The sequence below is a fragment of the Ammospiza caudacuta genome, chromosome 21 (assembly GCF_027887145.1).
Source record: "Ammospiza caudacuta isolate bAmmCau1 chromosome 21, bAmmCau1.pri, whole genome shotgun sequence".
NCBI classification, from domain to species: domain Eukaryota; kingdom Metazoa; phylum Chordata; class Aves; order Passeriformes; family Passerellidae; genus Ammospiza; species Ammospiza caudacuta.
In genome coordinates this window covers 9,513,138-9,528,902 of record NC_080613.1, presented here as the reverse complement: position 1 = coordinate 9,528,902, position 15,765 = coordinate 9,513,138, and the positions used below count along the sequence as shown (strand labels likewise).

The following is a 15,765-nucleotide window of genomic DNA, read 5'->3' as shown; positions in this document are numbered from 1 at the left end:
AACAAAAACCATCAGAAAAAACAACAAACCCATCACCATCACCCCCCAGGCTTCTACTTTGCCATGCTTTCTCCCTTTGCTTGCCCCCAGGGGGATGTTTGTGGCAGGGGCCGGGGCTCTGGGCAGGGACACGGGCCCTGTGTCCCTGTCAAAAGATGGCAGGTCCGTGTGTCCGTAAACAATGCGGTTATGAAATGGCAGCGCGGCCGCGCTGAGCATGCTCGGGAGCTGCCTGTAGGGGGAGGCGAGCCAGAAAGATGATCTAATTCCGTGCAATTCTTGGGATTGAAGGAAAAGACCAGGCTCCACTCTTAATGACAGAGCAGAAAAACCAGGCCCCACGCCGGGGACGAAGCCCGTAGGCCATGGAGGAGAGGGTGTGAGGATCTCCCACCTCCAGGACTTCGGGTGCTGGGCAGCGCTCTGTCGCTTTCTCGCCCTCCAGCAGAGTAAGGCCTTGGTGAGGTTTTGCTGTAGTTATTAGAGGGACAGGCCCGAGGGTGCAAGTTTTATGATTATGATTATTTTCATTATTATTTTGTCTTTTTTTTTCCCCCCTCCTTTCTCCCCGTGCGCTTTCCCGGCTCACAGGCACCGCTGCCTCGCTGCTTGGCCGCTCCATGGCCGGAGGTGACCCAGGTGGAGGTGCTGTGGGCAGCTCAGCCAGGCCCTTGTGGTCCCAGGGGAACCCACGAGGGGTTTTCCCTCCTCTGCTGCCCCATGTGCCCTTTGGCTGGGCACCATGGGCATGGGCAGGGGGACAGGGACCTGCTCCGCTGGCTGCGGGGCTTTGGGGTGGGAGGCAGAGGAGTGTGGAGGCTGAAGAGGTACCTGAGCCCCATTGATGGGGGTGAGCTGCCTCCCAGCTCCCCTGCCCTGGACTGCTGGAATCTGCTTGCTCCAGGCTCCTCTTGGTGCTCTGGTATTGTCCTGGCTCAGCCAGTTCCTGGGGACTGGGTGTTTCTGAAATGGCTGGTTTGCTTTTGTTAGTTAGTGATGAATCTTGGTCTCCATTTTAGGGTTTTCTTCCCCTCCTCCCCTGCCGGGGGCTAGGAGAAGGCAGGCAGCAGCTGGACTCCTTACTACCCTCAGCCTGTGGAAGGAGGGGACGCCTTTGTCTGCTCTGGATTTACATTTGCCTGCACACACAAGTTGCACTGGCTTTAACTCTACTGGGATGCAGCTAGATGGGCCTGGAAGCAGTGAGGAACTGTAAATCGATCTCCCCTTTCCAAGAGGGCACGGGCTCTGCAGACCCCCCTTGCCTGGAGCCTGCACGCCGTAGTGGAATGCCTTGTCTTGGGAGAAGTCACTTTCAGTCCTGTTGTGTTTCATGCACGTGTCTCCGTGTTCCCAGCTCCTGCATGCAGGGACTTGCACCTCTGTCTGTGCTTCCCCCCTTCTCAGGGGGTGTGTGCTGGAATAGGAGAGAGAGGACATGGGGGTTGAGAAGGAAATGTTTCTTTTCTATGGAGAATAGTCTGGATGAAAGGATTTCGGGAGACAAAAGAATCGCAAAGAATTTGATTTGGGAGCAAACTTCAGGCTGAGGGCAGTGCTTGTTGTGAGCTGCAGATAAAATTCCATGTTCACATGATTGCATGAGGCTTATAAGGAAGTGGCCTTAGCCTGAAAAGAAGGAGCTTTGAGACTGGTGACTGCTTTGTAGGCCAGGTATGCTCGTGGTTGTGTTTCCTTCCTTCTGCAGATCAAATGCTTCTGTTGTTTCTAATGACAGGCCCGTGGTCAGCGTCCCCACGAGCCTTGAGCCCAGGCCTTGCCCAAGCACAGTGCTGAGATCTGAAATGAGCAGCCTCCCCGTGCCTACAAAGAAACATTCTCTTTCTACAAACATTCTCTTAATCATTACTTCCTATATAATTAACTACAAAATGTTTGTCTTCTCTTCAAGGCAAAGGTTATCATGAGCAGGCTGGTTTGGGTTGTGTTATTTCAATTTATTTTTTTTTAGGAGAAAGAGGAAAAAAATGACTGAATAAGAATCTGCTGCTGCTGGGGTTGCATCATTTGTTGAGAGATTTGCCTCTGCCTTGCTCCAGCATTGCTGCAGCCCTCATTTCATGGCTGGTGGGATCTTTCCCAGGGGCTGTGTCCTGAGTGGGGTCTGGTGTCCCTTGGAGGGGTTGGTGACCAGCTGGAGGCTGGATCCAGGCAGGATCAGTGCTGTCCATCCCACAGAGGTGTCGGTGCCTGCGCTGCCCCGCATGGGAACGGGCACTTTGAGGGATCTCCTGCTCCCAGCCCTCTTCCAGATGGACCTGCTGTGTGTGCACAGTTCTGCTCACAGCACCGCTGCTGCGAGCCTCGGGTTCCCAGACCGTTGATTTTTAAGACATAAAAAAAAAAAAAGAAAAAAAAAAAAAAAAAAGACCCTGGTGAAGGTAGACATCTTGGCACCTCAGCCTGCGCTCCTTGCCGGGCTGCCGGGAGAGCAGGGAGCTGGGCTCATGATGTAACTCTGCTCCCTTGGGCTCGGTAAGCTGCAATATGTTGGAGTTTTGCTGTGCATGTGTTGTCTGTGCCTATAAAACCTGTTTGGACCTTTGCGAAGGGCACCTGGATGGCTGCTGAAAATACCAAGGAGGGGAGGCTGAGAAAGCTCTTTCAGCTTTGTTCTTTTTATTTTCTTTCTTTTCCCTTTTTCTTGGTTTTTTTTTTTTTTTTGATGGGCTTTTTTTATTTTTTTGCTTTTTGGGTTTTTGGTTGATTTTTTTTTTGTTTGTTTGTTTTAAAGGCGCCACTGTAGTTTGTAGTCATCATCTGTTTGGAAATGCTGCAGAGCCTTTCCTTGGCCGGTCTGACCTGTCTTCCATCTCCTCCAAAGACCTCATGGAGGAGAGGAAGCTTGTTTTCTTATAAACAGAGGCAGAGAGGAAAAAACTAAACCAGCAGTAGCTCCTCTACTTGGCTCCTCATGGCTCTTAAAGCCCTTTCAAAGACCCAATCAGTCTTTCTTCAGATGCACTAATTTTTTCTACCCTTTGAAACCTAAAAATTAAGGGCTGGGGGGTGGGGGGCAAGAACGCTTCGTGGCTGGTTGTGTGTGCTCTTTATGGAGGTTCTCCAGCCACGGATGGTTAATAATCAGTCTGGGGTGGGCGAGGGAATGGAGGCAGACGGCTGCGGGAAAGGGGGAAAGGAGGAAAAAAATAAATGGAGCGAGTGAGACTTTTATTGTGAAGCAGCGTGTGCTTGGCAGTTGGCTTTGTTGGGACTGCTGCAAGAGCAGACATTTCTCGGCGGGGAGGGTGGGTATAGGATTTCCCTGCCAATCGGGAGCGGACGGATGGGGCATGGGGAGGGTGAGCAGAAAGGGAAGTTTGCTCTGGATTTAAGGGAGGGGAGGGCAAAAAAACCCCAACACACTCACACACACTCACACACACACACACACACACACAAAAGCTGGAGGTATTGACACTTGCGGTGAAGTTGGTGCTAAGTTGGCTGGGTGGAGCTGGGTGGGATGGATGGTGCTGGGTGCCCCATGGGTGCCCCATGGGTGCTGGGCGTTGATGGGAGAGCAATGGCCTGGGGGGACGAGGCTTCGAGCGCTTTGCAGGGATTTCCTGTAGCTTCCTTCTGATCCAAATGCTTCAAAATTCACAGTTGGCTTTTTGTTTCATTTTTGTTTTTAATGATTCTTTTATTTTCTACCTTGATGCTGAGTTTTTGGTGGGAAGTTGTAACGATGTCGCCTCTGCTGTCTCTGAGGTAGGAAGGAGAGCCTGGGAGATGCCACCTCAGCCAGCCTTGCCTTGGCACCCAGCTTTTGTACTCTCGAAGGACAAAAGTGATGGTTTCTGTCTTGGAGTTGGGAGTTCTGCTCTGAGAGCTGGGCAGGCAGCTCTGAGCTGCTGGTGACTGCAGCGAGCAGGGAGGGTGGTCAAGGTCTCATTGACCCCAGGGTTCCTGCAGTGGCTTCTCCTCATGGGCGAGCAGCAGCAACGCCTCTGTGGAGGGGAGAGCGTGGGCAGTGTGTGGAGTGAGGTTACTGCGTAGGAAACACAGGAAAAATCATGCTCAGATGGCAAAGAATGGCCCCTGGAAATCCTGGGGCTTCTTGTATGAGTCAGTGGAGGAGCAGGAATATCAAGACCTCTCCTTGTTGCAACAAAGGTTGGGAAAACAAACTGGTCCCTGTTAGGCTGACTGAGGCTCTTTATTTGCTGCTGGTGCCTGTGGCCAGGGCCTGGTGCCCCTGGCTGTGGTGGGAGCCAGGGCTGCCCTCGAGCACTCTGAGCTCTCTGTGCTCAGGTCTTGCTGCAGGATAATCCACGAGAAAAACTGAGGTTATTCCCAGTTTACAAGAGGTCTGACTAGAGGAGAGGTAGGGTTTACAAGCTCATGTTTGCAGCAAGGATATGAATTACTGGCTTAGCAAGTGAATAAATAAAACAGCTGCTCTATGTTCAGAGTTTGGGCTGTGCTTTATGGTCATTTCTCAATGGGAGCTGTTGGCCAGTGTCTGCTGAAAGTAGGTTCTGTGTAAGGCTGGACTGAGCTGAGCTTTCCAGTGCTCACAGCAGCTTTTTGGTGTGTGAGTGGAGATCTGAAGGTACTGTGCTTGGAGCTCAAGGTGCTGGTGCTGAAAGCACTGGGATGTGGCTGGGTTTGTGTCTCATGGTGCTTGGGGCAGGTTGGGGACAGGCAGGGACAGGCAGCCACCCACAGCCTCTGTCCTGTGCTGCAGGAGTCATCCTTGAAGTGCCCTTAGCTCTGGGCCTGGCAGGTGGTGGAGCCTTTCCCAGGAATCTGTCTCCCTCCTTCCCTTGGTGTGTGTCTCTGCCACGGTGGATTTGGGTGCAGGACAGGGCGATCCTGCAGGGATTTGGGGCTGGGTGAGCCCTGCCTGGGGCTGAGGGCTGCTCTGCAGCACCTGCCAGCACAGGGCATTGCTGTGAGTTCCCCAGCCTGGCAGGGTGGCTGGTGACAGCAGCAGAGCCCATCTCCCCTGCCAGCTCTGGACAGTCCCACCCAGTATGGGAGAGCTGCTGGGAGGGCTGGGAGCTGCACACCGGCCTCCAAGCGTGTCTCATCCCCCTCACTTGCTCTAAGGGAGGTGGGCAGGTTGTTTTTCTTTCTTTATCACCCAGTGAGCTTTAAACCCTGTGATTTGCATGGCTGCTGGCACCATCTGCTCCCCGTGCTGGCCTACAACAGTTGGCTTGACCTGGGCTTATTCTCGTGCAGCGCGCGCTGAATCCGGCTCCGACCCCCAGCTCTGCAGGGCACTCCCAGCCCTCTCCTGAAACACAGCTGGGGCAAAGACACCTTCTAGTTCATTTTTTTTAAATACCATCTTCCTTCTGGTTTATTTTGGTAGTAGGTTTTTGGTTTTGTTTTTTTGGTTTTGTTTTTTTTAGGGTTTTTTTTTTGGTTTTGTTTTTTTGGTTCGGTCTTGCTGCTTCAAAGTAGAGAATGGGAAGGTCTGAAGGCTGCAAACCTGAGCTAACAACGTGGTGCCAGGCGTGTGAAAGGCAGAGGAGATGAGCAGGTGTTCCCTTTTTACATTTTTTTTTAAAGAGGAGGAAAAAGAGAAATTGCTTTCTATAGAATTAAAAATAGAGCTCATTAACTTTAATAAACATGGATGTTATGAATGAGGAGGTAGCTGTAGCTGAGTGATGGTTTGCAATTTTGGATGTTCATTTGAATGAGCTGCAAAAAAACCCAACCAAGCCACCAAAAGCACATGGACTGGAACTGTTGATAAATGAGGTCGTAGTGAGAAGTCTGATAGATCTGAAAGCTTTGGGGGAGTCAGAGTCACCTCCTCGAGATGCCTTTCATGCAGATGGACTCAGCTGGGTTCCCAGGCACGTAGCACTGGGAAAATCTGTCTGGCTGCATTCAAGCCTGAGCTGGGAGGTGCCAGCCCTGGGCACAGCCTGGAGCCCCCGTGCTCCTGGGGGTGTCAGCCTGGGCCAGCCCTGCCGTGTTTTATCTGTGACCTGTGCCTTGGTGGCAGCTTCCTGGCAGCCTTTATTTTGCAGAGGGAGGTTTGGCTGTGCTGTAAACAGGATGTGTCCATGGCTGTCTCTTCTTTTGAATGCACCGTGTGTCTGAGCACTGAGCTCAACCCTGATGTTTCTGTTTTTTCTTCTCCCCCACCACAGCGAGCAGTGCTGAGTAAGGGAGAGCCAAGGAAAGACGGCTGCATGAAGACTGAGCTGCTGAAAGACATCACCAACAACAAAGAGGAAGGTGAGCACTGGCTGAGGGTCAGAGCTGGCTGGTGAGGTGGGCACTGATGGGGACACAACTGGGGCTTGGGGATGTGCTCAGTGCCCCCAGCAGCTCAGCTGTGCTCCCACAAACACAGGCTCCCTTCTCCCGTGCTTGTTCTCAGCAGGGCTCTTCCACTGGACATGCAGATTTGCTTTTCTGTCCATCCCTCACTGCTCCCCTGAAGAAGGAGATCTAATTTTCACTTCTGCATTGGTGTGAAGTGCACAGGAGTTACTTTGAACTTCCTGTGTGTGACTGGTTTGAGCTGAACTCTGATCCCTCCCCACCATGACCTTTTCCTCCCTCTAGGAATGTTGGCTTTCTGTTTTGCTCTGGGTTTCTCTGTTGCTGCAGAGCAGCTCCAATGGCTGCAGGGTGGCTGCAGGGCTCAGACACCCCACACCTCGTGGCTCCTGTGGGGGTTCTGCAGCTCTTACTGTGCAGGATGCAGCACAGGTTCAATTGACAAAGTCTTTTCCTGCAGGGTTGTCTGTGACTTACATGCACACAAATCTAAGGGCTTAATAAATGTGTCAGTGGGATTAGGGAAAAAAAAACCCACCACCCTTTATCTTTCCCCCAACTCCCTCCTTTCTTTCCATTTTTTATTATTCCTGGACTAGTTACTTCTCATAGCTCTTCAGGGATTTGGTGTATTTTTGTTCTCCTTTCCATAATAGAGCATTATAAAAGCACTGAACTGGCCCCATCCAAATCCCTACTCTTATCTAGAAGCAAAATTTTGGACTTAATTCAGTTGTGTGTGAGTACAGCATTGCTTTTTTCTTTCTTTTCTGTCCAGCATAATGTTTTGTCAAGTTGCTCTAGTTAGGAAGTAAAGCTCAGAACAGGCAGAAATACTGAATTCTGTGTGAGGTGCTTGGATATTAACTGGGAGCACAGGAGTCCTGCTGCCAGCAGTGGTGGCACAGGGACCTCTGATCTGGGCAGAGCAGAGCAGAGACAAAGTCTGAGGTGTCAGGAGGTGCTAATGGGAGGTTGTGCTGCTTTGGGCAAACTCACTTTGATCCCTTGCCTTTCTTAGCTCAGGATTATAAATGTTTTTTGTGTAGCTTTTGGTTGATGTTAAGGTGTCAAGAATCTGTGGAGGTAAAAAATCCAAAAGGAGGATGGGAAGAGACATTTTTGTGCCTCTTGACTGGCTTTGACTTGGAGCAAATGCTGTGTCAGAAGGAAGCTGAGAGCCCTCCCTGTGCAGGGACAGAGAAATTCCAACCACTCCAGTCTCTATTCCCAGGGAGAGGAGGCTCCTAAACGTGAATCTCAGTTCTTCTGGAATGTTCTGCAGTGTCCTTGCCTCCCCAGGCACACCAGGAGTGTCACAGCCCGTGGTGTGTGTGCTGCTGTGCTGGGACAGTGTCCCTGCTGCCCCTGGCTCCCCAGCTGGGATCCTGGGAGCATCATCACCACCAGAACCTTGGTTCACAGCCCAAAAGCCTGTTAATAACAGTGTTTAGTGCTGGCACAGAATGCACATTTTTGACTGTTGCATGAACATGAAATCATTCCAGCAGGCTTGCAGGAATAGTTCCTTTGAGCACAGTTTCCTGCCTTGGGGAATCAGCTGGGATGTGTGGACTGGAAAAGCACCCTGAAGTCTGAGCTTCCTCTCTTCAGGCTGTCTTGAACAGTCATTTCCCTTTAGTGAGGAGGATGATGATGCTGAATATCTTTGTCAGTGGCACAGACTGGCTTGGTTTGGCTGCTGAGGGTGTGTTTGGTGGGAGCCATGGCCTGCAGTGTGTGACTGAAGCTGCTCTGGATCCTGTTCTCTTTGGGAAAAACCCCTGCCAGGTAACCCAACAACATTAACCTGGCATCCAAACTTCCAAAACTTGAAGCTGCAGATCCAAAGGCTGACTAAAGCTCACTGTGAGTTGCTCTGTTTCCCCCTCTTTTCACTCCCTCGTGCCTCAGAAAGGTGCTGATGCTGAGGGCAGGTCAGGTACCTGCTGGAATTGTGTTTGCACATCCCATCGCTCCACTGCTGCCTCTGAATGGCCTTGCACCAGTTCCACCTCCTCTGAATGGCCTTGCACCAGTTCCACCTCTGCACAAACTTGAGTTTTGCCTGAGTCCAGCACAAGACAGGAAATTCAGGTAGCTTGAGGCCTGGGCTGATTTCAGGGCTCTGACCCCAAGCAAGGCCTGTCAGCTGCAGTGGAGAACATCATCCTGGTGGAGATCTCCATGAAAATCTCTTGCAGGGAAGGGTCTTGCTCTGGTGGGGCAGTAGCTGAGCTGAGTTGATAAGCACAGAATCACAGACTGGTGTGGGCTGGAACAGACCTCAAAGCTCATCTCATTCCACCCCCTGCCATGGACCAGGGTGCTCCAAGGTGCTCCCATCCATCCTGGCTTTCATTGATGTGCTGCTTTGAGGCAGTGGACCTTTCCTGGTGGTCCTCAGCCTTCATTTGGGACATCTCATGGGTTGTTAGTGGGTGGGAGGCCCTTGTGGGGGCAGTTGTGGTGTTCTGTTCTCTGTTCCTCAGCAGGGAGATGCTGCAGAAATCCCCTGTGGTTCCCACCTGGGCTCTCCTCTTCTGCCTTCATCCTGATAGAGAGAAAGAATTGAGCTCTAAATGGAGCATGTATTTGTAGGAACAAGCTCTTTGCACATTCCAGCACTTTCATTTCCAGTTCTTGGGGTGAGTGCCAGCCTGTGGAAGTTGTTCACTAGGCTCAGTGTCCCTGTCTGTGTAAAATTGCTCAACACAGATAGAAAAAAGCTGTGGATGAGGCTGCTCTGTGGTCCATGGGAAATGTTCCAGTTCAGTTTCACATGTGGGTGTAAACTTAGGTCCATACTTCCCTTTGACAGGGTGGGGAAGGTGGCAGGGACATGGGAGATGAGTGGAAAAAAGCTTTTATTAGGCCATATTGTCTTTAGTCTGACTCAGAGAGAAACTATTAAAAAGTGGTTTCTTTGCAGGGATTGCAAGTGAATTCAGCTCCTCGTGTGCTTCACTCCCAGCTCTGCGTCTCCCTTGACCTTTCAAGGCAAACCACTCCTTTGCTGATTGCCCAAGCCCAGGGGTGGAAAGTTCCAGGAAAGCAGCAGCACAAAGGAGCAGGAATGGGTGTTGGGAAGGAAATTCTCCATTTGCTCCTGTGTTTCTGAGCCCTCACCCAAGGCAGCTGCTTTACAAGAGCCACAGTGCTGGGTGAGACAGTGCTGCTCTCAGATAAACTTCAGCCTGCTTTGAGAGACTGTCAGGGCTTTAAACTCCTGGAGGGGCCTTTTTTTCCCTTTTTTTCCTCTTATGGCAGGTAGGAAGCTGCTGTGAGCACAGGAAGTGCTGTTTCCATTGAGCAGCTACAGCCTTTGCATTCCCAGGTGCAAGGATGGCAGCTTGAAAGGAGGGCAGGACGAATCTGCTCTCCTCAGGTCCTTGGCACTGGGATCCCTGCTGAGGCTGCCAGCAGGAGGCCAGGCAGAGCAAAGTGATGCTGCAGGATTTTACATGTTCACCCAGCTGTGCACCAGGCACTCCCTGGGCTTGGGACCCTTGCTGTGCCCGGGGCAGCCCTGGAGCAGGAGCTGGGCTGTGACCCCAAACCATGGCAGAGGGATGGAGGAGTTTCCTGAGGCTGTCAGTCTGCTCTGAGTCGTTGAACTGTTGAGCCAGTTAAACTGTTAATGGTCAAACTGTGCCCTGGGGGCCAAGGGAGGGCTGGAGGGTGTTTTGGTGTGGCCAGCAGGTCAGGGGGGTTGATCCTTCCCTTCTACTCAGCCACAAATAGACTTTTGGGTTAAATTCTGGTCTGAAGGACAAGGAGCTGCTGGGGAGGCTCCAAAGGTGATGAGGGGTCTGGAGCACCTCTCATGTGAGGAGAGACTGCAGGAGCTGGGTCTGGTTAGTCTGGAGCAGGGTGGTCTCAGAGGGATCTGATGAGTGCACATAAACATCCCCAGGGGGTGTCAGAGGATGGTGCCAGACTCTGTTCAGTGGTGCCAGTGACAGGACAGGGAGCAGTGGCCATAAACTAAATCACAAGGAGTTCCACCTCAACATGAGGAAGGGGAAAAGAGCTCTGGATCAGGTGCCCAGGGAGGGTGTGGAGTCTCCCTCTCTGGAGACATTCCAAACCCACCTGGACATGTTCCTGTGTCACCTGTTCCAGGTGGCCCTGCCTTGGCAGGGACTTTGACTGGGTGCTCTCCAGAGGTCCCTGTGATTCTGGGTCCCCAGCAGCATCCCCAGCCCACTGGCCAATCCCAGCAACCCAACCTGTGGAACCTCCGTGCTCAGCACTCCCAGCAGAAGTTGATTCCTCCTCTTTTCTGGTTTGCTTTTCCTGTGTTGCATCTTGGTGTGCAGGGTCACAGTGCTCCAGAGAGGAGGGACATCTGAGTCTGGAAATACCTGGACACCAATCCATCTTCACAAGGGCTTGAGGGCAAGAAGAGACCATCAATAACTCACCCCAGAGAGGAACTTTTACCTGAAAACACATTTGTTTGCATTTCTTGGCTTCAAAATGTTCTGCTTTTTGGCTTCAGTCCCAGAATCCCAGACTGGTTTGGGTTGGAAGGGACCTTAAAGATGATCCAGTTCCAACCCAGTGCCATGGCCAGAGATGCCATCACTGGGTCAGGTTGCTCAGGTGGCTTCCAGCCTCCATTGATGGAGGGGCTGCTTTCATCCCAATGGATTGAGGGTCTCCAGCTGCCCCCTCTCCCTCATCTGTGTGGTTTCAGCCCCAACATCTTCATGCTTGGGCTCTTCTCTGCTTGGCAGTTTTCCTTTTTGTTGGAGGAGGAAGAGGGGAGGGAAGTGTTGTAACACAAAGATTAAAAGCAGGTGCTTTTCTCACTTTTATCCAGCAGGACAGTTGGGTATTGAATCAAAGGCTGTGGGATCTGTGGTGTTTTAAGGATGGTTAAGGTAGAACATCTGTGAGATGTGAGTGTGTATAAATCCAGCTGTGTGCACTTCTTGGTCTGCACTTCCAAATCCTGAGCTTTCCCTTTAAGCTCTGTCTTTGCTTGGTTCATTTAAGCAAAGTTCATTTAAGCCCTGTCTTTGATTAAACATTTCTCTTGCAGCAGCTGAAGCCTCTTGGCTGTGCTGAGGGCTCTGGAAATGCATGGAAAATCCCACAGGCAGAGATTTCTCAGCACCAAGATGCTCAGAAAAATGTGTAAAAATTCCAGATAGGATAGTAGTGCATTTGTCGCAGAATATAGAATATATTTTACATTATATAAAAATATAATATAGAATATAATATATATATATAAAGATATTATATAAATATATAATATATAATATATAATATATAATATATAATGTATTATATAGTATATATTATATAATAGATACAAAGTATTATTTATATTATATTATATTATATTATATTATATTATATTATATTATATTATATTTTTATTATTTTATACTTATTATATTATATTTATTATATCATATATATAGAATATATATTTATTTCTATTTATTTTCTTTTTCACTCTCTTTTTCCCTCAGACCTGGTGGCTGCACTTTCGCCTGGAGTACAAGGGCTCATTGCATATTTTTCTTATTTTGTTTCACCAAGCACTGGACTCCAAACTTTAAAAATACATTAAAACCTTTATTTTTTTCAGAGTATTGTCCAGGTAATACTGAGTTTTGAGTTGATAGCTGGCCTCCCTCAGATGGGAAGTTCCTGTGGGTCCCCACAGAAGTTTTGTGTCCCCTCAGGCTGTGCCCAGGGTGGCTGCTGGGGACAGTAACACATCTGTTAGACAGCCTCTGCCCACTGATAAGCTTTGGCAGGCTGGACCCAGCTCTGGCAAGCTCCAGGGCAGGACTGGAGCCAGGTCTGGCTCTGCTGAAAGGGCTGGAAACTCCAGCAGGCAAAGAGGAACCAATGTCTGGGCTGGGAGAGCAGAGGTGGCTTTAATTTTGCCTAATTTTGGGATTTTTTTTGAAGTTATCATTCTAATTCTGAATTAATCCAGCTCATTTCTGCTTAGACATGGTAGCAGGCAGGTCAGACATGGTCCAGGCTGGGGTGAGTTTGTCCAAAGATCACTTTTTAAAGTCAGCCTGTGCTGCTTTTGTGGGTTTTGTGTTGCCTTTTTGTGGGTTCTCTCTGTTGGTTGCAGCAGTGGCTTAGGGGCCCCCAGAGTCTGAGATGCCTTTTAGACACCTAAAATTAGATGAGGTGGTCTCACCCTGCCTTAGCTTCTCTCCTATTTTCGTCAGAGTCTGTTTTCTTTGTTCATCAGGGTCTGTTTTCCCCTATTTTCACCAGAGTCTGTTTTCTTTGGGGGAACTTTAATTCCATTTTGGACAACTGTGATGTTCTGAAATGAAAACTTGAGCCTGACCCTTCTGCCTGAGCCTGGGGAGGGCAGGGAGCTCTGCAGTGCTCTCAGGGAGTTGTTCATTCAGAGCAGGGATTTAAATTTATTTTATTGGGTGTTCTTTGCCACGTGGAGTCACAGGGACAGTGGAATAGCCCAACTTCTGAGTCTTAAATTCCTTGTGTTACTAAAATGTACCCAGCCCCTAAATAATATGTATTTACTTGGTATCAACTTCAAAATCACCAGTAAATCTCTTGGGTTTTAAATTACCTTTGTTTTAAATGAATCCAAGCTCAGATGGGCATTCAGGCAGTAGTGGGGTCCATGGGAGATGCTTTTCCTGCTGCATCTGGCATGAGGGATGCCTAAAAAAGCTTTGAAAAAACTGGAATGTTTCTAATTAATAAGGTTACACTTCATGGATGCAGGGTAGAAATTCCTACCTTTTATTTCTTTTTAATTAAAGAAAGGATGGCTGTGGATTAAATAGCTGTGAGTTGGAGAGAAAACTGAATGTAGAGAAAACCTAATTTTGGCCTACTTAGAAGGGATGAATGCTGTAAAGTCACCAAGTTTTAGAGAGATAAAAACTTTGGGTTTATAATTCCCTTGCACTTGCAGCACAGGAGCAGAAAAGCTGCTGAGCAGCATTTTCAAGGGGAGAACTCGCTGCCACGAGGTGCGTTTGAAATGAGGATTTTAGCAGGTTTTCAGTGAAGCTTTTTTTGGGGAATGAAAAAGGAGGGATGAAAAGGTCACGTCAGGAAGAAGTGTTTCTTCAGGTGTCTGGAGCTGTGGAAGAGCTCCTGTTTGATTCATGATTGTCACTGGGAGGATCCTGCTGGCTCTGGTTTGTGTGCCCATTCCTGGCTGTGGCAGAGTTCAGCAAAGCTGTGAAATATTTTGAGTTGTGCTGTGCAGGTGCCCTTGGTGAGCCTGGGATGGCCATTCCTGTTTTCCTGTCACCACATCAGGTGTCCTGGTTGGGAAAACCCAGCCACACAAATTGTGAGGCTGCTCTTGATATGAACTAATGCTCCAAGGGCAAATCTTCAGTTTGGGTTTGAGGTGGGGATGTTGGGCTGGTGCTGCTTGCAGGAGCCCAGAGCTCAATGTATAGGGAACAATGCCATTCCCAACTGCTCATGGGTTTGTTTTGGTGCTGCCAGAAGTGGGAATGGGAGAATGGAGGGGTTTTACCCCATAGAAAGTGAGGATCCTGCTTGCAGTGTCTCAGGGAATTGTGGTTTCTCTCAGTCTCTGCTGTGAAGTTCCATTTCTCTGTTTTTTCAGACCGCTGCTCACACAGGTTTGGAAGGCTGGTGCCACTTCCACAGTCAATCAGATTGCATTTCACAATAAGGGAAATAAGTGTGTGTGTGTGATTTTAATTTCAGCCTCATGGATTTTTCATAAAGCCTGTGATGCTTTCTGGAGTAATGCAGTTACTTTTTCCCTAGGGCAGTGCTCTAATTCACATTGTTTTGGTTGCTTTCATGGCAGGTAGAGCAATTCTTGCTCTCTGCTTACTCAGTTTATCTCATAGGCAGCCACTGAAGTTGTTTGACTGCTCTGGTGGGAGAGCACAGTGTTTAAATCAACAAATCTTGAAGGCTTCATTCAGCCAGGTGCCTAAAGCTGGGCTCTAGAAACCTCCAGCTGTGGTTACAGAGATTATTTTTTGTTGCTTTGCATTTTTTTTCCTGGCACTGACTTTGCTGCAATAATTGCTTAAATGGCCTTTTAAAGACCCTGAATGCAGAAAGAGAAACAAAAATTGAAAGAATAAAGGCATAGTTGTGGCTCCCTCTGCCCACAGCTTTTCAAATAGTTAAATAAAACAGAAAAAAAAAGGAGCACTTTATCTTCTCCCAGAGTTTTTGCTATCAAAAACAAACCCTTGTGCCTCTTTCTGTGCTCAGGGAGGTCTGGGTGCTGTGAGAGGGAGCAGGTGGAGGTGATAAATTCAAATCCTGCCTGGAGAACCCTCAGTCACTGCTCCTGCAGGTGAGGTTTGTGTCTCTGTGTGCTCCAGAGAGCCCTGGGGAACAATTTTTGGATGTTCTGGGGCTCTCTCTGGACTGGGGAGCAATTTTTGGATGTTCTAGGCCTCTCTCTGGACTGGGGAGCAATTTTTGGATGTTCTGGGCCTCTCTCTGGACTGGGGAGCAATTTTTGGGTGTTCTGGGGCTCTCTCTGGAGGCTGTGAGCCAGCAGAGCCCACGTGGGAGGCAATCCCAGGCTGGGTTTCCTGGAATGAGGGGAATGGATCTCTTAGTGCAGTTTTTCCTCAGCAGGAAAAATGGCCACAGAGACCACTCAGGGTTTGGAGAGCCTTCCAGATACATCTGCAAAGATGCTTTGTGCCCAACATCTGTGGCTTTCAGCTGGAAATCAGGAGCATCAGAGGGGCTGTCCCCCTCTTAACTGATGGGCAGGCTGAGGCTGGAGGGGTGAGATGCTCCAGGAGGCCTTTGAGAGCCTGGTGTGGGTTCAGCACTGACCAGGTGTCCAGCCAGGGGTTGGATTGGATGATTCACATGTACTGACCAGGCCTAGGAAGGCTTTCAGTTTGCTGGAAATGTCTTTAAATCTCAGATGGGCACCAAAACCCAGAAAGTTTAGGGAATAATGATGTTGTTTGAGATATTGGAATGCATCACTTTTAGAATCTAGAGCTGCCAGTGCTGTTTGGGCAGGACCTGTACCCAAATCTTTCAGGTCAACACAGTGGGAAGGAGATAGCAAATATCAGGAAAGGTTCTGCCCCCAGAGGGTGCTGGCACTGCCCAGGGAATGGGCACGGCCCCGAGGCTGCCAGAGCTCCAGGAGCTGCCAGGGATGCCCAGGGTGGGGCTGCTGGGGGGTCTGTGTAGGGACAGCACCTGGATTGATGATCCTGGTGCTCCCTTCCTGCTCAGGGCAGTCTGTGATTCCATTATTAAGATGGACTAAACAAATGCATTAACAAAGGGTAGGAAAAGGGGGAGATTTTTATCTTCCCAATGAAAAGAGAAAGAGAATTTGGGTGGGTTTTGGGAAGAGCTGTTCTGGTGAGCAGCTGGGTGGTGCTGGGTCTCCTCCCTGCTGCCCTTTGCAGGGAGCTGCTCCAGGCACACTGGACTTGTCACCCCAGGGTCCTGGTGGTCCTTCATGAGTTAGCCTGGCACCAG

The 15,765-nt window shown here is 49.5% G+C and overlaps 1 protein-coding gene across 1 annotated transcript in view; it reads left to right on the top strand.

The window, feature by feature from the left end:
- The window catches only part of EHMT1 (euchromatic histone lysine methyltransferase 1), a 74,999-nt gene that overhangs the window by 3,519 nt on the left and 55,715 nt on the right, over nt 1-15,765 (top strand). Inside the window, exon 2 of the mRNA XM_058818116.1 lies at nt 6,141-6,228. Within this exon, the coding sequence (XP_058674099.1) occupies nt 6,141-6,228 (88 nt within the window). The remainder of the gene's footprint in view (nt 1-6,140; nt 6,229-15,765) is intronic.